Below are 24830 nucleotides of genomic sequence, written 5' to 3' on the forward strand. Positions count from 1 at the left end.
TACTTATGGGTAGGGTAGGCCAAGTCAATATAATAAAACTGACAATTCTGCAAAAACTAATTTACTTATGAGGTGCATACCAATCAAACTACAAAAAAAAGTCAGATACAGATAGGAAAAAATGCTAAAAAAAAAAATTAATCTGGAAGAGCAAAAGGTCAAGGATATCAAGGGAATCAATGGAAAAAAAAAAAAAAAAAGTGAAGGAAGACATTCTAGCCATACCGGATCTCAAACTGGTATAAAATGATAATTATCAAAACTATCTGGTACGGGTCAAGAAAAGGAATGGTAAATCAATGAACTAGATTAGGTACAAATTACATTATAATAAATGGCCATAGTAATCTGATATATAATAAACCCGAAGATCCCATCTTTTATAACAAAAATTCATTATTTCACAAAAACTGTTGAGAAAATTGGAAATCAGTATGGCAGAAATTAGATACAGACCAACATCTCACATAGTATACCAAGATAAGGTCAAAATGGGTACATGATTTAGTCAAAAAGGGTGATATAATTAACAAATTAGGAGAACATAAAATAGTTTATGTCAGACCTATGGAGAAGGAAAGAATTTGTGAACAAACAAGAGGTAGAGAGCACAAATAGATAACTTTGATTATATAAAATCTAAAAGATTTTATGCCAACAAAACCAATGCAACCAAAATTATAAGGAAAGCAGAAAAGAGAAGTGGAGGAAAAGGGGAAGGGAGAATTTTCAACAACCATCTTTGATAAAGGCCTCATTTCTCAAATGTATAGAGAACTGAATCTAATATATAAAAATACGAATCATTCTTCAATGGATAAATGGTCAAAGAATATGAACAGGCAGTTTTCAAATATCAAAGCTATCTTTTGAAAAAATGCTCTAAATAACTGATTATAGAGAAATGCACATTAAAACAACTCCAAGGTTTACACCTCTCAGAAAGGCTAATATGAAAAGGACAAATATTGGAATAGAAGGGGGGAAACTGGGACACTAATATACTGTTGCTGGAATAATAAATTGATCCAAACATTTTGGAAAGTAATTTGGAACTATGCCCAAAGAGCTAAAGAACCAGGCATACTTTTAATCTAACAATACCACTGCAGGTCTATATCCTAAAAACATTAAAACCAAGGGGAAAGGACTTGTTTGTTCAAAAATATTGTAATCTAAGATGACTAAGAATTGGAAATCTGAAGGGATACCCAACCCATTATTTGGGGAATGACTAAACAAGCTGTAGTAGAGTTGTAATGGATTATTCTGATATAAGAAATAACAGGTCATTTCAGAAAAACAAGGAAATATTTATATGAACTTATAGAGAAACAGAATCAAAAGAATATTATGCACAGTAACAGCAATGTTGTTTAAAGAATTATGACAGCCATTCTCAGCAACACAATTCAAGAAAATCCCAAAAAGACGATGAAGCATACTATATCTGCCTCCACAGGGCAAAAAAAAAAAAATTACATTGTTTGGAGACCGACTGAAGCATGCTATTTTAAATTTTTATTCTTTTGAGTCTTTTTGTACAAAATGACTAATGGAAATGTTTTACATAATCACACATGTATAACATATATTTGACTACTTACTGTCTTGGAGGGAGTAGGGACTGAATTTGGAACCCAAAACTTTAAAAAATAAAAACAATGTTTAAAAAATTGAAATGGGGAAATAATTTCAAAATAAATTTTTAAAAAATTTTTAAATAAGTTTTAAAATGTATATATCAGTACTCTTTGTTTTTCCACCACAAATAGTTCCCATTTACCTTTCTGCCAAATGAAAGGCAAGTCAGGTTTGCTATTAATAGGTCATCTTTACTATAGGAGAAAGAAATATTAAACTAATCAAGGTAATATTTAAAGAAGGGGCTTAGCACAGTTGTTTCCATTTCCCACTAGCTACATTGCTTTTAACTCCTGTATGCCTCCCAGGGGAAGTTTCTCTCCCTTCCCACCTATTCTGCTTTCTTTTTGTGTGTTGTCCTCCTTCATTTGATTATAAACTCCTTGAGGGCAAAATGTTTCTTGTATTCATAACCTGAATACTTAGCCACAGTGCCAAATATGTAGCAGGTGCTTAATAAATGTTGACTACTAATTAATATTGACTATTATGAAATATATATGAAATACTAAGGAAATATCACCAAAAAAATTAGCACCAGATAATGAAAGGCTTATAAAATATTGCTTTAAATGGGAAATTTTAAGTATAAATTAAAGCATGATCCATAGCATCAGCATTATACTTGATTGTTGACAATGGTGAAGTTCCAAGTCAAAATCTTTGAGCTAGATCATCTGATCCATCCATCTCATTTTACTTATGACCTTAAAAGTTATACTTTTAAGAGTTTAAGTGGAAGGGGCAGCTAGGTGGCATAGTGGATAGAGACGAGCCCTGAAGTCAAGACGACCTGAGTTCAAATCTGATCTGACACTTAATACTTCCTAGCTGTGTGACCCGGGACAAGTCACTTCATCCCAATTGCCTCAGCAAAAAAAAAATAAAAATTTATGTGGAATCAAGCATTAAGCACTATGTATTGAATAGTATTAAGCCCCAGTCTCAAATCTTCCTAAAATTCTACTCTTTCCCATGTCTAAGTCACTCCTAGTCTCCACTCTTCCAATTAGTAATCCAGTGCTTTCCCTATTACTTTCAGGATCAAATGTATAATCCTCTTTGATGTTCACAGCCTTTCATTACCTTTCCAATCTTCTTGTACCTTACTTCCCACCAGATTCAATGATACTGGCCCCATTACCAGTCCAGACCCAAGAGACTGCTCCCAATCCCAGCATTTTCACTGGTTGTCTCCCAAATCTGGAATTCTCTCTCTTCTTTACCTCCTAGTAAACTCTTCCTAACTTTTTATCTTCCTTTCCGTCTTCAAGTCTCAGCTAAAGCCCCCCAACTATAAAAAGCCCTTTTTGATTCCTTAGTACTATTACCTTCCATTATCTCCCATTTATCTTCTATATTATTGGTACATAGTTGCTTGCATGTTGTCTTCCCTATAACATTCAGGTCTTTGAAAGCAAAACTGCTTTTTTTCTTTTGGGGGATAGAGGGGCAGAGGAGACCGGTGTTTGGTAGCTTTTGGTTTTTTGTCTCACCAGCAGTTAGCACTGTATCTGGCACATAGAAGATGCTTAAATATTTGGTGACTGGCATATGAAATACCACTCACTCTTAATCATATGTAAAATTGGACCATAAGACTATAAATGGGTTAGGAGTAAAAGTTCTGGTCATAATTCTACATATGTCTCTGCTAGCTCTTCTCAAAGTTAACCTGGTCATGACCAGGATGGCAATCTTAATGATTCAATTAAGTGTCTTGTCACTGCAAGTTAAGATTAAACTGCTGCAGACTCATGATGAAACATGCTATCACCACTTGCCAGATAGAGAAGTGACTGGGGAGTTGGGAGAAAGAATAGGCTAATGCAGGAATTGGTTTTGCATGACTTTACATATTGCAATGAGCTTTATTTTTCTTGTCTTTTCAATAAAGTTCTTTTTTAAAAAGATTAAACACCTTGAGACAGGAACTGTGGCTATGTCCTTTCATAGCCTCTCCTCAGTGCTACTTCAGAGGGCATATTAAGGACAAAACAACTGATGCTATACTGCTCAGAACTGTTATACTGCTACAGTATATCTGTGAAATTAAATCACAAGGTTCTATGCGCATCATAACCAGTAATCATAATAAAAAACAGGGTCAATTGGAATAAATATCCTTCCAAGAATTTTTGGGTAAGATTTATATTTTTAAAAAACACAATAATAGCTAGCATTTATACAGTGTTTTAAAGAATGTGAAATATTATAGATATTATTTATTTTTATCATCACAGTAACTCTGGGAAGAGGATATTATCCTCTTCATTATACAGATAATAAAATTAAGGCAGACAAAAAGTCAAATGACTTGCCCAAGACCATATAACTAGTAAAGTGATTCTGAAGTGGGGTTTAAATTCAAGTCTTCCTGACTCCATGAATAAATTAGTTCAACCATTTTGGAAAACAATCTGGAATTAAACTACTTTTAAAAAGATAAATAAAATATTAATACCCTCAAACCCAAAGGTCCCATTGGTAAGCATGTGCCAGAGGACAAAGTTAGAAAGAACAATCCAATACCCATCAACATATTTATAGGAGTACTTTTGGTAAGAATTTGAAACAAAGTAGTAAATCACCCATAGAATGAGTAAATGCTAAGCAATTTGTGATACATGAATGGAATGGAATATTACTGGACCATTATATCATGATTACAGGTTAAGATTTTTATGAACTGATGCAGGATGAAGTAAGCAAAACCAGGAAAATGATACAGATAACTACATTAAAACTAAACATTAGGGACAGCTAGATGGTGCAGTGAATAGAGCACTAGCCCTGAAATCAGGAGGACCTGAATTTAAGTCCAGTCTCAGGCACTCAGTCACTGTGTGACCCTGGGCAAGTCACTTAACCTCAATTGTCCCACCAATTAATAAATAAATGATAAATAAAACTAAACATTGTTTATTCCTATAACTATGTTTGACAACAAAGACAGAAAGTATGTCCCTTCTTTGTAGACATAAAAGACTTCAGGAAATGGAACACAGCTTATAATGTGGAAGTAGAGGAGAAAAATATATTAGGAAATGGAAGTGATGAAAAACAAAAAACAAAAAAATCTCAATTAAAAACATTTTTAAATCATGATATAGAATCACATTAAAATGTCAAATATTTGAAGGGATAAGAATTAGTTTAATTTCCTCAATTTACTACGGAAAATGAGTCTTAACAAAGCTAAGTTGCTTTTCCCAAATTCACACTAGCTAGTGCCAGAAACAGAACTGGAATCCAAAATTCCTGATTTTACATTGCAGATTTTTAATAAGCTTGATAAACTGTTAATGTTAAAGTAATGCTCATATTTTAGCTCTAATCAAAATTATTAATTTGACTCCTATTACAATTAAGATTATTTGGGACTAAACTGTGCAATGTATAATGGTTTAGATAGTTATAGTAGTTGACAGAAATTAACAGTATAATCCCTTAATTACAAGTTGGAAAAAGCATGAACAAAAAGGAAGATTGTAAAGGCATGTAGGGATTATACTACTCCATAGTGGTAGAACTATAGCCACATTAATAAAATTATAGATCAAAGTACCAAACATTAAACAGAATTGGCTTAATCTTTTCCTAAATAAGAATTATAGTTCACCACAGTGAGTTTTCTAGATTAAATTTACTCTAAAAAATCCATATTATATACTAGGGGATCTTCCTACATCATGCTTCCTATATATTCAATAACTCATTAATATATTAAAACACATTATAAGGCAACACAAATATGGTATGCTGAGCCAGAAATCAAGAGAATTGGATTCAAATTCTACCCAATAGTCACTTAGAAATTATCTCTAAAGTTGAAGCAGCTAGATGGATAGTGTTAAAGATTAATGGGCCTGATGACAGGAAGTCTTGAGTTCAAAAGCAACCTCAGACAATTCACAACATGTATAATCAATGCAATATGTACAATATTATATATATATTACATATTTTTTATATATATATATTATACAATATGTATAATCAATATATATAGTCAATGGAGAAGGAAATGACAAACCACTTTTCTTTGCCAAGAAAAATGTCAACATGGTCCCAAAGAGTTGGATGTGACTGAAAAACTATCTCGACAGATAGCTTTTAAGCAAATTCTTTATAAATTTTAAAAGTATGATAAAAATGTATTAATAAAACACTGTCAAGGCTTACAAAGACATTTCTTTGCGGTACTCCTGTGAGGATATTCCTGAGACCACAATTGCAGTTAGTAAAATGTTTAATTAAATCTCCAGGCACCTAAATTCTTTCCTACACATCAAGTTACAGCCCTCACTACTTACTCCTTTAGCCCATTCATATATATGTTCAGGTTTGCCCTAGTCTTGGAAAAAAAAAAAAAAAAAACCACCTCCATTTTACTGTACCTTCAGACTCTCATTTCTCTTTGCCTAAGATCAAACTCCTTGAAATAGCAGATATGAACACATTCGTAGAGATAATCTAGTCTAACTTCAATTTATTGAGGAAATTGAGGCTTTCCTAAGGTCTAATATTTTGATACAGAATTGCTTTCGGTGGCACAATTGGGACTAAAATTCAAATTTCCTTAATCACAGAATACTCCTCCCCCAACAGCACAGAAATTTACTGATTTGGGAGCAATGGGACTGGGAGACAAAATCTTAAGTCTTAAGGCTAATTATAAATTGAGAACTGTCTTATAAAACAAAATTCCAAGTTATACCTGAAAATTAAAATTAAATTAACTACCTTAAGAAGGCTCTTGGAACAAAAAGTTCTTAACTTAGAGCCGATGGAACTCCCTACCCCTAAAGAGATTCATAAATTTCGGGGGATGTGTGAATGTTGGTGGGGGGAAAAATCCATCTTTACTTTCACTAACATCTAACTGAACTTTATTATTTCTTGTTGACAACAAACTTATTCTGAAAAGGGGTTCACAAGTTTCAAGATATTGACAGTGATCCATAATAGCTAATATGTATATAAATGCCATAAGGCTTGCAAAGTAATTTAGAAATATTACATCATTTTAATATTTACAATAACCCTCTCCATGATATAACAGTTAACATGTATATAAATGCCATAAGGTTTGCAAAGTAAGTCAGAAATATGGTATTTTAATCTTCACAATACCTAGGAAATAGGTGCTATTATTTTCCCCATTTTATAGATGTGTAAAGTGAGACAAAGATTAAGTGACTTGTCCATTGTCACATAGCTAGGGTCTGAGGTCAGATTTTAATGAGAATCTTATTGACTCTAGGCCCAGCACTCTATCCACCTACCTGCTCCCAACAAAAAAGGATCAAGAACCATTGGTTTAATGAAAACATCTTTGGATATTTGGAACTGACATTAATTCATAGGGGTCATTTTTTAGTTAACAAGTATTTAAAAATTCAATTACCAATTTTCTTAACCACATATTCTGAAAGAATATACTTAAGCACCTTTACAGACTCAAGTATCACTTGAGGAAACAATCAAGAGCTAAAACATTTTTTAGAAATCATCTCATCCAATCTTCTCATTTAACATGAATAAAATGAAATCTATAAAGGTGAAAACTTGCTAAAAGGTCACAAAGGTAACCAAGTATTTGAATCTATGTCCTCAAACTCTAATAGAAATTCCACGTGTGTGTGTGTGTGTGTTTGCCTACTATCTTCTCACAAAATTGTATTTCATTTACATAATTCAATTCAAATGCCTCCATTATGAAAGCTTTCAGTTCCCCATGTACCTGTGACAAACTATTTGTCCTTTCCTCTAAATCCATTTTTTGTTTAGGATCATACAGTGAAGAAGTGTTAGGTATCGGAGGCTGATTTTTAACTCAGGTTATCCTGATTGGTCAGTGCTGTGTCCATGGTACCATCTAGCCGCCCATCCACCATCTCCCTCTCTCCCCTCCAAATCCCCAACAATACCTTTCTTAGGCATTTTTATTTAGCCTTGTACAGAAGTGAGTTAAGATAAATTTAGTCACATCTTCAAATTACTTTTAGAAACATGTTACCAGCTTCATACTATGAAATCAATTCCTCATTCAGAAATATCAATTGAGAGTATGTAAATATGTATATATTAGGTCTTTCCTACGAGATTGCCTCTGCCCCAGCCACTCCCCTATCTATGTGATTCCTCCTCTCTTTTGGACAAGTATCTCTCTCATCAGAAGTGGGAACACAAAAGATTCCTGAGTGAGACTATATCCCTCCCAATATAAAACACCCGACTCGCTTTAGTTTTCTTGATGAATGATATGAAGAATTCCAGCCCTTGAACTAGTAAGTTGGTGTGAACATGTACCAACTCCTCTTGCCATGGCCTGGAAACCATTAGGCTGGAGTCTTTGGAGGCATCCCTGATTAAATTCCTTCCCCTTCCTATTTTGAACAGGTCAATTGCTTCCTGTTGTCAGCAACATGTCCCTTGTTAGTCATATTTTACCCCTCAATGCTCCATTCAATAGCACTGTCATATAGCCTTCCCTTAAACTAGACAAAAAAAAAACAAAAAAACCTAATGATTTTGGCAAAATCTCTTTTGTTTAACTCTTCTGCAAAGCCTTCCTTTAAGTCCCAGCAACAGAACACAATATCCCACAAAAAAAAATTTAAAGTTCATTTCAATGATTAACTTATAATTTGTTACTTGTACTCTAATAAGTGATAAATTCCTCTAAGATAAGATGTCTTACTTTTATCTCTCAAACCCCTGCCATACCCCAAAGCACAATGCCATGTATATATTAGGCATTCAAATAATTAATTGAATAACCTTGAAAGTAACCACCAGTTACTCAGCAAAAACAAGAGTAAATATTAATTTAATCAGAACCCAAACCAGGTTCTTTCAGGACTCATAACTGACAGTTTACAACAAAAAGGACACTTATACAATACTTACACACTTGTTCAAATATTCACTCTAGAAGGGCAAACCCACCAGGGTCTTTTTTTAACATTTGTAAACAGACTTGATTATTACTGAGATTCATCAAAAAATTGCACCAACCAGAAATTAACCTGGTTTGGGTTTTATTCACTAGACCTAGCACGTGATGGGTATATATGCTAATAAAACACTTTAGATAGCATACATCCCAATTAGTACTTAACAGTAGTAGAGTTTTCATATCTATCTTTTTAAAAAGTACAAATTCAACAGCACTTTCTCAAAACAAAAGTTTTACCATTTTTTCCCCCATTAATTTTATATACTGGTTTCTTTCTTTCTAATTATCAGGCTTCCTCTAGAAATAAAGTCTCATGGGAACCATTCTGTTGTCATTTTCCATGATTCTAATTACTTTAAAATAAAAACCTACTAGCATTTTCTAAGTAGCACTATCACCCGGATATTCCCATTTCATATATTTGGTAACTTCTGATAAAACTTATTCATTCTCATTTGAAAGACCATTATAAAAAATATAAATTATTTAACCAAATTTTCCCATGTAACCCCTCTCTTAATATATTTTATACATTCCTTTTCCATGTATATCTTTACACATACACTGTATATATACATACACTTTTAAAACCCTGAAAGTTGAATCTTCAAACAAAAAGAAGAAAAACTTCTATATCATTATCTATATATAATATCAAGGTAGTATTTGGAAAAAATTTAAGTAATGGTTATTTGCTTAACTATAGAATGAGATTAGGGAAAGGAGACATCATAAGCAAAAAATAAAAATAAAAATGTCAAGTATTAGAATTCCATTCTAATGGAATGTACTAATGTTATAAGATATGATAAAATACACTAGAATGTACATGTTTAGCAAAAAATAATCTGACATTTTGATATCTAAGAAAATAAGCCAAAACTCATAAATTAAATTTACTATAGAAGCACACAAATAAGGTACAACATGTTCTGTTTCATTCCTATCTTTAGCCTTTAACATCTTTCTACAAAATAAAACATTTATTAGTCTTATCCCTAGCTTACAAAATTATATATGTCTAAAATTTGAGTATATAAAAAATGATTTGGGAAATAAAGTTTCAGTTTTCCTAAATGTTTACAAAGCCTTAGACTAAATTGGTATTATCATTATTGCTTGTGTAGTTTAAAAATATAAACATATTTGAACATTTATTTTCCTACTAAACCAAATTCTATGACATCAAGTCTTTACGTTTTGGATTAACACAGTAAGAATTGTCAACATATTGTCATACATGTGAAAATCTTTTACAACTAATATTAGTGTTTTCTAACTGTTCCTTTTTAATTATACAGATGAAATGTTAGTGTATTTAAGTAAAATTATTCATTTGTCAATAAAATGCATAAGAAATAAGAACATTCACTTTATCATTTTAAGTACCTTATTTTTCTTATGAAATTACTTGCTAGAATATACATGGGCCAAGCTAAGCTACTCTTTAAGCTGATAAACTATTCTATTTTTTTAATGTCATGATGAGGCCCTGTAACATACATATAGATGTTTGTAAGGTTGTAAATGGTTGTTCCAAAACACTGGAAAATCATATTATGTCCATGAATATAAATCTCATTAGTTCAGATCCGGTGGGCCACAGGGGGAGAGTTTAACATATGACCAATTCAGAAAGGAGAACACTGACCTAATAGAACAAGAAGAAGTTGTTTTACAATCCTTTATTAGTATATGATTACCCTTTAAGGGTTTCACTTACTAACCTTTTTAAACAATCATCTAAGGCAATTTTACAGTTCACTTAAAATTTTTAAGACTATACACTCCTAGGACCTTAGCCTCTTTTCAAGAGAGACAAAGGGAAAATTGCATAAAAACTGCCCTGTTTAGATGTTACTCTATTGTAGGAGTGGCTCTATATTATCCCCCTTCTATAACCAACCAGCATGGCTTTGACTGCTACATACAGCTCAATTGTAGCATGCAAAAATGGATTCTGCTTCCTAAATTTATTAATTGGCATGCAAGTTTCTGCAGAAATCCATAGTCCCCCAAAATTAATGACAAATATACGTTGCAGATTTAACTTAAGACAACATATAGCTGGAAAACCAACACTTGAACACAATTGTGGGCCTGAGAGGAAGGAACACAAGAGAAATAGTTCTAGTTTCTCAACCTCACAAGTATATAAAGACTTTAACAGCATACAGATGATTTAAAATAATACAAAGTTCCCAGAGTAAATAATTTATATTCCCACTACATTTTACGAGTTTCCACGTAGGGCAAGACAGTTTCTCACAGTGAAAAAGCACTTATCATACATAGGCACACTGACTGAGACTGTCCAAGTTCCATGAACACCTTACAAAGTTTTATGGCAAACCACATCAATTTCCTTTCTTCTCCAACTATTTGAAAATTAACATTTTAGAAGTAGAATATATTTTTAAATCAGTAATAATTATTTCAAAACATTTTTAACACACTACATAAGTAGTGGCGCCTATGTGTGTGGTCTTTAGTAATATAATAATTTATTTCTTGTGAATCATTTTATAATTAAAGGGTTAGAAGCATATTAAAATATATCAATTTAACCAAAGTATCTTTTACACATTGATGAACTACATAATCTGATGAAGAAAAATAACACAATGCTACAAAATCTACTGTTAATTTGAATCATTTCAACAAACTAAATGGAAAAACACCAAGGCTGCTAATGTGAAAACCATTATTAAATATGATGAAAATATGATTTGGAAATGTTTTGGGTGAGGTATGGCTGAAATTCATTCTCATATCATAAGCAGTCAAGGGCTGACAGTATAGTCAAAAGAAGAGACATGCTTATATACTTCCATGTAACTGAGTATTTTAGTGGGAACAACCTGTTTTACAGGAAAATGTTAAAAAAAAAAAAAAGATGTTTAAAAAAACTAAAAGCATGTGAAAACAAAGAGTATAAGAGACAGGTGTTGAAAATTCTGGTGTGATTAAAAATTGTGAGGTTTTAAAAACACAATACAAGGGATTTCTATTCTCTCAGGATAAAATCAATTATGTAATTGCTCCTATGCAATTATAACCAAAGGTCTAATTAACTAATATACAAAAATAGGGGAACAAATAGAGAGATCAACAGGATACAATAATTCTGATTTCAGCTACTTCGGCAAATTATTGTACATATAATACAGCAATATCATAGAAATGGCACAGTCTCTGAGGATACTTTCCACATTTTATTTACATTTTAAGACTAACTTTTATCTCAGAATCACATATCCATACACCTATTTCCTTTGTTTTTTCACTTAAAACTTAAATTCATGGTTTATCATAACAAAGACTGTAAACAAGTATTTACCATGTCTGTTACATGTAACACACAGGAGCTGCTTTAAAACAGAAATCCATCTCCCTCCCTTAATCCCTCCCCCCGTTTTATAAATACAGGTATCAAAACAATCCTGAACATACTCTTTGTTACTACTAGTAGTTGGTACCCACACCTCTTCAAAAATTAAACAAAATTAGCAACAGTATTTATTGTACCTGCTATTTTAAACAATTTAAATTGCAGCTCTTTCACTAAGCAAGATGGATCAAGCATGCCATTTATAATTTTCCTTCTTGAGAAATTAGATTTCTGAAACATACATTACTCCACAGCAATCTGACACTTCTTGCCATGCTTTCATCTTGTAAAACCTGAATTCCATTTGGAGTACTCCAGGTTTATGCTTAAATGATAGTGCCTTGATAAGAGGAAAAAAAAAATTGTGCTGCATTTTTCTTCCCATTGTGCCTGAAAACATAATGGGTGTACATATATTAAATATATTCTTACAAATGTCCAGGTCATGTATACCAGCTGGAATTCTTTTAATGTGTGGGTTTTGCATTGTGAGATTTAATCAAGACATTAACATGAGTAGAAGGTTGTTGGTTTAGATAAGTTTGAGATTTGTTAAAATTAATTGCTGTATGTTTGTCCTTCTGGAGGTTGTGGAAGCTTCATGTTTTCTTTGGACATCATTAGACGCCTTAGCTCTTGAAGTACAACTTTAATGCTATAAGAATTTTGCCATTTTGTTAACACTGGTATGCTCCGTGCATCCACCTAAGAGAAAAAAAGAAAGACCACAAATAAATGTACATAAAATAGTATAGCTATAGAGATGAATAAAGTATTTTAGGCATAACTTTCTAAGTCTACAATTTCTCTTTCAATCTTCCATGAACCAAGAATCAGAAGCTTGCGTAGTTAGTCCCACTCTAAGATATATAACTCTGGGGATGTTGACTAGGCCTTAATTTCCTCATCTATAAAAAGAAAGGCAGCATGACATATTAAACTTAAATCCAAGTCCTGGTTCTTACTTGCTACCTTTAAGTTACAATGTTGTCTTGGGGAGAGAGGGGGGGGAAGGGGGATCATAATCTCAAAAATTTAATCTCCTTATCTGTAAAATGAGAAAAACACACAAAATGGATTACTGCAAAGACAGCACTCTGTCTTTGTAAATATTCTATAATTATGAGTTGACATCTGTAAAATGAGAGGATAACATGCCAAGCTAAAATCAATTCTTTTTTATTTAATTTATTTTATTTTTTAAAAAAAGGCTTTAAAATCAAATGTTGTAAATGAGATTTAATGAGAGGGTTCAATGAAGTCTTTTATGGCTGACAATCTTGCAGAGACGGCGATATAAGGACTAGTTGAGAAAATAGTTAAGATTCAATTTTGGAAACATGAAAGACATATGACTGAAGGTCTACAAAAAAGTCAGGACTAGAGATGCAGATTTAGAAAATGTCATGTCAATCAAAGCTGTGAGTTTGTAAAGGTAGAAAATGTGCAAAAGATGCAGATTTAGAAAATGTCATGTCAATCAAAGCTGTGAGTTTGTAAAGGTAGAAAATGTGCAAAGAAAGGAGAGTCAAGTCAAAGAGATCAAATAAAACACACACACACACACACACACACACACACACACACACACACACAAAATCACTTCCTAAAAATTAGAGAGGGAAGATTAACATTGAATGACCCACTCTTCAGTAGTGTAAACTACTCTTTCATTTTTTAAATTTTTTTTTTCAATTTTGGCACTGAAAGAGAAGAGGTAGAAAATGGTGAGGTTTAAGACTGCAGGGGAGTTTTTTTTTTTTTTTTAATGGGGGACAATTAATATATATTTAAGCATATAGGAAAGGAATCAATAGAAGGAGATGGACACTAAAGAGACAATAACTAAGGGAGTGGAATCACAAAGAATAATGTGGAAGGGGGTGATTTTGAATAAAGCTACCTCATCCTCTGAAGTCTTAAGGGAAGAAAGAAGAAAACATGAGAAAATAAAGACTTTAAAAAGTGGAGTTGTGAGAGTTTGTGGTGGGTGATCTTGATTTCCATAAGAGGTAAAATCATTTCCTTTGAATGAAAGTAGAACTGGGGAACTGAAGAATAAGTTTGTAATAGCCACCAAAAGAAATATGAATTAATAAGGGATTATTAAAAGGAAGACTGTAAAGCAATGAGCCCAATTAGGGTCAGTTAACACTGAGAACAAATCTATAGTAGATCAAAGAATGTTCCTTAAGTTAAACACTATTTGGCCACTTGGATAAACCAGGGAGGAGAGGAAATTAATAAATTTCTCAACACTGAAGACATCAGATGATACAATGGTCAAGGAATTCAAAGATAGAAGAGACTACAGTACATCACTGAATTGGACTGATTACTGATTACAGTTCATGGCCTGAAAGAAGGAAAAATGACACCAGGATAGGGGTTGCTTTATCAAAGAAAAACAAGGACGATTCATTGTTTTTCTCCTTTTTAACTACTCCAATCCCAAAATAAGCACATACACTTATCAAATTATAAGTATTTCATTTTATAATGGAAAACAAGCCAGATAAAATGAATCACTTTGGGCAAGACCCTTCACTTCACCTTTTTGGAGCTAATCCTCCTTATTTGTAATATCAGAATGTTGAACTAGAAGATTACCAATATCCTTTATATTTTTACTATATAGTAAATTCTGTTTTAACGCTTATCTCTTTTCTATATAAAAGATATTCTATTACCATTTCCACTGACCACAATTAATGTAATACATTCTACATAACGAAGGCAGTTAACTGGGAATTATCTAAGAATAGAGATTCTCTGAAGAATTTCTCTTAATAGTTATTAAAAACTAAGGGAATGCTACATAACAGTGTTTATAATACAATCTTCTAAGACTATTATAAACTGTCTCTATAACTGAATGGAGTTTATAAAATTAGTGGAAAGAAACCCAAGATATTTCCAAAACAGAAACAAATATTGCCACTGTGTAATGGTAGTTAAATAAATGTAAGTGACTGCAAATCCCATGAAGCACCAAAGAGATTCCACAAGAAGTTCATAAATTTTCAATAAAGATCTTGATGGGGTGAAAGATGGGGAAGATAAATGGAAAATAAATATCATGTCAGAATAAAATCTGCAATTCATCAGTCCACAATACACAATAATCTCCCAAGCTTAAGATCTCACAACATTTAAACTCTATAATTTGTGTTTTATAATGAAAATAAGAAATATTTCTGCATAGTTTCATTTTATAAACACAAAAAAATATGATTTTAAAGGCACACTACAAAATCTAATTGAAACACACACACACCCTAAATGCCAAGTATTATGTTTCATTTTTCAAATGACAAAAGTAGAAGATAATAAAATTCAGTTCAAACATTCAGTAAAGCACCTGCTGTTAGATGTGTTTTAAGCATAAGGGTTACAAAGATTAAAAGCCAAAGTCCCTTCATGGTTAAACAGTTTGTATTACAGGTGAAGCTAATAATTCAATTCAATAACATTTCTTATTTGCTTACTGGGAGGTCTCAAAGCACAATATAGCATATGTAAATAAAAGAGGACCCAACAGTGAAAAAAAGCAAGGTGATTCAGGGTAATTCCAACAGACTTGTGATGGAGAGAACCATTTGTACACAAAGAAAGAATTATGGGGACCAAATGTGGATTACAACACATTATATTTCACCTTTGTTGTTATTGTTTGCTTGCTTGTTTTTTTCCCCTTTTTAAATATTTATACATATATATATATTAAAATACATTTTTTCATAGCAAGATAAATGTGGAAATATGTTTAGAAGAATTACGCATGTTTAACCTATATTAGATTACTTGCTATGGGGGGAGAAAGGGAAATAGCAGGGAAAGAAGCAAGGAGAAAAACTTGGACTTGGAACACAAGGTTTTGCAAGGGTAAATACTGAAAACTATCTTTGCATGTATTTTGAAAAAGAAAAAACTATTTTTTTAAAACGTCAACTGACCTACTAGTAAAAAGGAGATAATCCTAACATGACTTATACACAACCTTCCTCACAGTAGTCTTAAGGATCAAATGAGAATGAATAAAGGATTTTGCAAAATATAAATATTTATGTAAATATAAATTATTATCATGAAGAAAGAATTGTAAATAGGAGGCAAGAATGTACAATCAAGGTTTAAATAAGAGCTGTCCTCAAGCAGTCTTAAGTCTTGCAAATCCTAGAGTGTACTGCATAAAATCATATATCTAGAACTGGAGAACATCTCAGGGGCCATCAAAACCAAATATATATCTGTCTGTCTCTGTCTGATTCTCTCATCTGAGGCAATTGGGGTTAAGTGACTTACCCAAGGTCACATAGCTAGGAAGTGCTAAGTGTCTGAGGCTAGATTTGAACTCAGGTCCTCTTGATTTAAGGGCTCGTGCTCCATCCACTGCACCTACTAGCTGCCCCCAAATCTCTCTTTTTACAGATGAGGAAACTAAGGCTCAAGGAGGTAGTTTCTCCTTAAGACTTCAGGATCACTCCTCGGTTTTGCATGCTTCTTAGAACTTTGATGAAGTAGGTATGAAGAAGCTAGGGTTAGAAGAAGCTTCTTCCTACTACACTCCTCCATCCTCCATGTTTATAAGGTTTTAAGCAGGTCATGTTTATAAGGTTTTAAGCAGGTCATTCTTATGCTTTAAAAATTTTATGAAGTTATGTCTACCATTAAAATATTTATCCTCATTTAATTTCAATTAAAATAAACTAATTTGGAAAGAAAATTGTTGAGCAGTTAATTGATTCAGAATTAGAAATGATTGATACTCCTGATTTTTGAAAGCTATTTAATAATCCTAATCATAGACAAAAATTATTTGAGGGGGCAGAATACCATTACTTTGGGTTATAAATTTCAAGTCCTAATCCTCAATTCTTATCCCAGGCTTCAAAGAAAAGCCCCAATAAAATTTCTGAAAACCTCAAAAAAGAGACTTGAAGTGAATTAATTTGATTTTGGGAACAAATGCACAGCTGCTCTTTCAAACCCACTTTCCATGGATACTAAAGTAGTACTTATATTTCCAAGAGTTGTCTCTAACACATATAAACTCACCTAACAGGTCTAAACAAATATATCTATAGCTAGGTGTTATTCCTCTATGAAAGCCTATTCAACAAATGTAGATCAGAAATTCTTTCCTAACTTGGTCTTGAGAGTTGTCTGAGCCAATGGAAATTAAAAAACCCGCCCTTGGTCATCAGTATGGACATTAACCCAGGTCTTTCTGGGTTTCAAGGCTTATTAATTCATTACGGCACCTAACTTCTGTAAATACAAGCACATAAACCTAAGATTTATCCACAATACCATTATGTAGGTATACATGGAAAATAAAGTAGAGAGAAAAGCCCATTTCCAATACCTTTTCTAAGGATATTCCAATTATAATTTTAAGAACCTTTCACACAAACACAATGCTAAAGAATTTACTGTATATAAGTTCCAGTAAAAATAGAGATGAGGAACAATTATAATGATAGTAGGTAGATGCATCTCCATTTTTTCTACCAATCCAGGCAAGGTTCTTTTACAAGATTACTTTGAATGAATGAATAAATAAGTAGATATAGATAGATAAGTGAGTGGATGGGTGGACAAATAAATAGACAGATGGATAAATGAATAAATAAATAAATGAAGCAGGTGTAAAGGGTAAACCCATGGTGGTCCCAAACTATAACAGAATGACAGTTCAGTTCACTTCTATTTAAACATCTATTGTTAAATTAGGCTTTGTGCTAAGTAGCAAAGAGAGGTAAAGCCTCCATTAAGAAAATAATATTTATAAAGAATAATAAGCATAAGAAGATCAAGAATGGCTAAAAATATTTCATAAGCTAGAACAATACTCCACACACATCTGCAAAATGCTTAAATTACTACTCTCCTCAGTTTACTATTATCAATTCTTTGGAATCACTAAAATATCACAATTGGAAATATAAAGCTGGGCAGTTTCCATTTATCTAAAACATGTCTCTTATTGTTTTTTTTAGAATAGTCTTTACTACCCACACTGTCTTCATGTTTCTTCCCCAACCCTATAAGATACTGTTTTCTTAGAAAGCCTCCCCCCAATCCCATAAGGAAATACATTTTTCCTAGCATTTTTGTCTCAAAATCTACTGAATGAATCTATTATGTGAGAAAAATCCATTATAAAAGAATGGTAAATAAACTTATTGTTAAATTAATATGTACTAAATGATTACCAGGACATTAAAAAAATTAGTAACCACTAATCATGTTTTCTAAAAAAAATTTAATTAATATTCTAGTTTTTCTTTTCATTTGTATCCTAAATGTATTAGAGGTAGAACTTTAACCCAAGACTTTCTAGTTAATGGGACAGCTTTCTATCTGCTACCTGATGGTTAAATATAAATTCCCTATAACTGTAATATCATTGTTATACAGAATTAAACAAAAGAAAATACTAAACACCTGGATATTAGTTTCAAAATTCAAAATAACGATCTCTATGGGAGAGTGGGCAGGATGGAGAAAAATCTGTGTGTGTATGTGTTATAGATTTACATGCATACTACAGACAAACTAATCCATTCAGATTTAATACAAGTGAGATTAGGAACATTGTACAGTCTACATTCAGACTAATACAATTTTCAAGAGAAAAATAAGTTACCTTGCCTTGATCAAATACGAGATTTTTAAAGCTCAATTCTTGTACCTGTCACATAGTAGGAAATTAGCAAATGGTTTCCACTGAATAGAGTGAAATCAACAAAGACTAGTATAAGATTAAATAAACATGTTAGGAGGGGGGAAAAAGGAAAAAATATGAACTTCACCAAAAAACTAATTTCTATTGATAAAACAGTCTCTAAGAAAAGCCAAGTTTATGCAAAAAACAAAAAAAACAAAAAACAAAACCCAAGAAATTACATTTTTTTTTAAATGCTAAAGGAAAGATCCTGGGAAGGTGGAGGAATGTGTCAGTAAATTTCAAAAGCTCTCCAAATAGCTCCCCACCAACAACAAATTTGTGCCTCAGGAAGATCACAGATTGGTGAAAAATCAAGACGACTTGGGGCAGAACAGGCTGAACTCAGGGAGATCAGAATGTCAGGCTGGGGAATTAACCTGTGTGAACTGCAAATACCTCCAGGTTAGTTTTATAGAAACACCAAGTAGGAACCCCTGGGGCGATCTGGGTTTGGTTGGAGTCTCAGCAGGAATCACAGGACCTTTTACCTCCTGAACAGCAAGCAGAGTCCGGGTCTGAGTCCCGGAAGACTGAGAGAATTCCATTAAAAAAAAAAAATGAACTGGCAAAGAACAAACCCAACCACAGAAACTTACTATGGGAATAGGGAAGGCCAGGGTTGATCTTCAGAGGAAGACATTGAAGAAAAAAAGATTCTACTTCAAGGAATAACATTAAATGGCTCTTTAACCAGAAAGAATTTATAAAAGAACTCAAAAAAGAATTTAAAAATCAAATGAGACACATTGAGAAAAAACTAAAAAATAAAAATAAAAACCATTCAATAAAAACAAGAAGATTATGAAAACAAGTTAACCAACTAAAAAAAGGAGATAGAAGGGCAGCTAGATGGAGCAGTGGATAGAGCACCAGCCCTGAAGTCAGGAGGACCCGAGTTCAAATCTGGTCTCAGACACTTAACACTTCCTAGCTGTGTGACCCTGGGCAAGTCACTTACTCCCAATTGTCTCAGAGGGAGGAAAAAATGGATAGAATCATAAACACAAAAGTAACTAAAAATTAGAACTGGATAAGGGAAAGCTAGTAAAGCTGTTAAGAGGCCAAGAAATAATAAAATGGAACACAAAGAATGAAAAATAGAACAGAATGGGAAACATCTTCTAAGAAAAACAACAGATCTAGGGGCAGCTAGGTCACACAAAGATTCAATCAAGAAAAAAAGCTACAGTATGTCAGTCATACTAATATTGTTTTAGATTTAGATTAGCAAATGGGTAAATGTGTGTATCTGAATATATATAGATATGTATGTGTATCACCTAAATATGGGTGTATATAGCTATATGCATATGTGTATAGGTCTATGGGTGAGTGAGAGAGAGAAGAAAAGTGTGTGTATGTGTGTGCGTACATGCGAGTGCAACTATTAAATGCTTCTGTGTTTAACTATAGCCTGCTTAGGGGAGGTAGGAAGGATGATAGAAAAAAAAAAAAAAAAAAAAAAGAATAAAGTTTAAAAAATGTGCAACAGAGAATAAAAGAACCACCACAAGGAAGCAAAAAAAAAAAAAAAAAGGGTGGACACTCATAAATATAATTTCTTCTACTATTATTATATATGCTTTCTTGAACTGGAAATTTATTGTTATATATTTTGAATCCTCCCTGAAGTTCCCTGAAGTTCTTCTGGGCATATGCCAATGTTCTCTTCGGTTTTGCTTTCTTTCTCTTTATTTTTCCTATTTTGTTTTTTTCTTTTAATAAACAAAAAAAATTTATGAAATATTAATCAAGAAATTTTGTGCTGTAAAGTTTAAGGGTATTTTTCCTCCAGAACATTATTAAGAGCTTCAAATAATGGAGTTTGGCAGAGATGATTTCAACTTACCATTCCATTGGAATTATTTATCCCATTCATATTAATTTTTGTTACAAATCTAACTGTTGGAGGTGCTTCTGGGTATTTAGATCCACATTCTACTTTCAGACTGTATATTCTGTTTTCATAGTTTGTCTGGAAGGCAAAAAAGATCAATGGCTTATTAAGAACTGAGATATATTTTAAATGACAAAACTTTAAAATAATTCAAAAGATACCAAAATAAATGCACTGAAATATATCTAATTTAATTATGCTGTTTTATGGCTCATGGTTTTAAGAGGTGTTAGAAGAGAGGGATACATTTCTCTTTGGGTTATTAAACCTCTATAGTTAAAATTATCAATGTAGTAATAAGTAAATAAGAGAATAACTGTCTTATAAATTAATCAAAAATAAAAGAAATTCTAGAAGCAATTATTCCTCTTACTCCAAAAAAAAAAAAAAAATTAGTATCAATACTCTTTAAAGCAAGGTTTAATGAAACTAAAGATAAAATTAGCAAATTTAACAAAAATCAGGCTTGTTTGGTCCCACATAAAATACTAAAAGTAACTTCTATTATCAAAAACTTCATACATAAAGAACCAAATGAAGATATTAATCGTGGTATAGTGTAAAAAGCACTGACCTGGAAATCAGAAGTTCAGGTACTGACTTGGATTGAGTGACCTCACCCTGGGCAAGTCACAACCTTCTTCTTTTGTCAAAATGGGATAAGAGCTGGACTATAAACCCTCACAGGTTATAAATATAACATGTGGGATAAACATTTCATAAAATTTAAAGTATTATGTAAATGTGAGCTATTTTTATTAAATACCAATGAGGGTTATTATATACAGATATAACCTGCACATTAAGAATCCAGGGAAAGTGAACTATTCGGGGGTGGGAGGAGAAGAGCCACATAAAATTACCCAATGTAACCCCTACATGCTATGGCATTAATTCCCAATTTTATGGGAGTAAATATATTATCAGCCTCCATTCCAGAAGGGTATATATAAACATTTCCCTAATTATATACTATAGAAATCTAGTTATTTCTCATGACCAAAAGCAAAGGTGCAGTGAAAAATACCAATCAGCAATATCTTTCTTATGATGTACCAAATTATGTATTAAAAGAGGCTTTCATTTTTTTAGCTTCAAAGTTCCCCTAGTAATCCCTTTAATCCCATGTTATATCTATTATGGCACAAATTAATATTTATAATATTTTATATTTATATATAATATATTTATAAGATTTTTTAAAATTCCAATTTATTTGGGAACCCATGAGCTATAGAAACTTAGAAGTCACATATTAGATTTTTAGTCACAGTTGTTCAAACATATAAGTCAACAACTTTTCAAAATTACTTCACATTTCTTTTTGTGTTTATATTGATATATGCATTTAGTTTGTTTTACTAAATTACCCATTTGTGCTGAGAGACATAAATGCAAGATTTATCATTACCAAATATTTCTTTAATAATTGATCTTGCTGGTATAACTATTTTTCTAAATTATTTATGACAACTATCCAGTTCAAAGACTTTTTTATGTTGTATTCCTCCTTGCAACTAAATCTGGGTCAATTAACTATCTACCTGAAGATAAATCATTAGAAGTATGTGGAGAATGGGGAGTATGTTTTATGCAGAAAAGGTACAATTATAGGAAGGCACAGAATTTAATAAATATGTTGCGATACACTGAAAAAGTCAAAGAAGTATGATATGAATAATTAAAATTATTGCTAGTCATTGTGAAACAGAGACAGTTAACAGACAGAGGAATAAACAAGGTGAGAAATGGCTATCAAATAGAAAAGTAGATAAGAGTGGAGTGTCTTAAAAAAATTAGATGGAATGGAATGCATCACAAGTTTAACATCCCTTTTTCACAAAAAGCAGTTTACAAATTAAAAATGTTCTTTTAGGAACACCTATCCCGCTATCTTAGTTATTTTCCTTTCCCTCCCCCTACTTTCCCTGTCCTCATCAACAGAGATACTTCTGTCAGTCTGTCTTTTACTCCCCACAGACCCCTACAGTGAGGAAAACTACCTTAGCTACCTTTCTCCTTCTATTCCTCTTCCATTAAACTTTGCCACAACATTTTCACTGTCCTCTAACTGGAATCAGTTTTTCTCCAAGGAACCTTACCAAACTTACCACTCAATTTTTCCTTCTCACTATCCCAACCCAAGTATATTATTTTTACCTATAATATTTGCTTCCCTCCACTTCAGGTCACGGATGCTATCATCCTACCACACTTTGCTTTCACATGACTCTAGAACCAGAATTCTGCTATTCACCCTCCCCTTAATCTTTATTTTCCCTTCAGAGAAAATCCTGTTTTATTTCCTTATGTCCTTCCCCATCCAGTGTAGACAACCACAGAAACACTCAGCTATCCCCCAATTATGGGAGTCAATCCTAGGACTTTGAAGCAACGAGGATTTCTTTTATCATTATGAAGAAAATGATAAGAATCCATATTTCCAATGCGAAAGTTACAGGAAAAGAAGATATAATCCTGATACTCCAAGTTTGGAATCTTGAATACAATGAATATACCAATGTGAACATTATTTTAAATGGTATCTGGATTCTTGAGTACTATTTGTTAATATAGTTTAATTAGGGATTAAACAAACTTGCACAAAAAAAAAAAAAAAAAAAAAACGCAACAGTGCAGAAACAGAAGAATGAGTCAAAGATAAAAACATAAAGGATGTCTGAAGAGCAAAAGCTCCAAAAATTACACAAAAACTCCCTGGAGGAAAAAAAGTAAAATGGAACAATAATATAAAGTAAATCAGAAATTAAGGAGAAGAGAATCATCTATGTATGCTTATTTTACAAAATACCAGACTGGAAGTGGAAAAAGATGGGGACTTATGGTGTATAAGTATACCATTTTACTTACCTAACAAAAAGAATCAAAAATTAGGTTTCACATATACACTCACTTTCTGATTTCCCCCTCAATTATGCATTTTTAAAAGTCAACATATTTACAGCTCACATCCATATAATGCTTTAAAGTTTTGTAAAAAATTTAGGCATGCCTTAAAAAAAAAAGTGGTAATAAAGTAACAGACTTATTTTGGAACACCAGTGACATAATAATAGTAGATAAAATTTGAGAATCAATCGATAATTCCCCAGAAATGTCTGAGTATAAACAGAGTGGAGATAAAGGCATGGTGGCATATCTTGCCTTCTTCAAAATGTGATTTCTTCAATGTAAGTAATTCCCTCTCCCAAACTAGATCACAACCCACGCACACCTTTGTAGATAAGTTTCATGAGTTGTGACCAAAAAAATTCATCACCTGGTGGCCAGCCTTTTGGTGATGAGCCTCTCCGCACAGAGTGAGGCTGATCCTCAAGCGACAGTCCGTCGCTGGGCCCATACTAGTAGCCTTTCCAGTTTGGTAGAACCTGTTAGAACTTGCACTCCATTGGCATCTTTGGTTAATTTGATACATGATTTGACCATAATTCAAACACTGCAGCTTTCCCTGATGCCTAAAAGAACCAAGAGCAAAATAAATGGATTTTATCCTAAGAGCAGGAGAGTGAAAAAATGACATAAGGGGGATAGGGAGAGAAGAGGCAATAAATCTGGAATATGAGGATTTGAATAAAAATCCCAGCTCTGCTACTTATTAGTTTAGCAAATGGGCCCCAGTTTCCTCAACTGTACGATGAGAGGTTGGACTAGATAATTTCTAAGGCTTCTTCCAATTCTAATTCCTCCTTCTAAGTAATTTACACAAATGTTGGTTGATTTGAACTCATAAAAAAATGGAAGAGTATTAGAACCAGTGAAGTTAGCAAAATGAAACAAATTATTTTAAAATGTTATTTCTAGTGGACTTAATTATGAATGTCATTTACATTTAAATAACATTAACTAGGAAATTAATTTCATAATAACTAAATTACAAGCTAAAGCAAGTATCTTAAATCATTATTTACAACAAATTCAATATGTACTAAATACATACTGTATAAAGTTGATGAACATGAAAAATAATTCTTCTTGCTAGAGCTTATATGTGATTTCTTTCCTAACACCTGAAATTTTTTTAGAAAACTGATTAACTTTTAAATATGCATCAGCATAGCAAAATAAAAACGAACATACAACAACAAAATATTCCTTCCAAGAAATTATCATTGTTACTTACTCTATCTTAGCTTCCTTGTGAATATTGTGTTAACCGACAAAATAGCTAAAATATATCTGA

The 24830-nt window shown here is 32.4% G+C and overlaps 1 protein-coding gene across 3 annotated transcripts in view; it reads right to left on the minus strand.

Annotated features, from left to right (window-relative positions):
* Positions 1–8462: 8462 nt before the first annotated feature.
* UBE2V2 (ubiquitin conjugating enzyme E2 V2) overlaps positions 8463–24830 on the minus strand; it is a 66604-nt gene continuing 50236 nt past the window's right edge. For 2 of the 3 annotated variants that reach the window (XM_012541334.3, XM_031946426.1), the window contains exons 3-4: positions 20582–20707; positions 8463–12704 (exon numbers count right to left, since the gene is read on the minus strand). In XM_012541334.3, coding sequence (XP_012396788.1) covers positions 12558–12704; positions 20582–20707 — 273 coding nt within the window. In that variant the 3' untranslated portion in view covers positions 8463–12557. Of the gene's footprint in view, positions 12705–20581; positions 20708–23909; positions 24106–24830 lie in introns of all 3 variants that reach the window. The other variant, XM_031946425.1, reaches the window with a different exon arrangement.

Source organism: Sarcophilus harrisii, chromosome 1, assembly GCF_902635505.1.
Source record: "Sarcophilus harrisii chromosome 1, mSarHar1.11, whole genome shotgun sequence".
Lineage (NCBI taxonomy): Eukaryota > Metazoa > Chordata > Mammalia > Dasyuromorphia > Dasyuridae > Sarcophilus > Sarcophilus harrisii.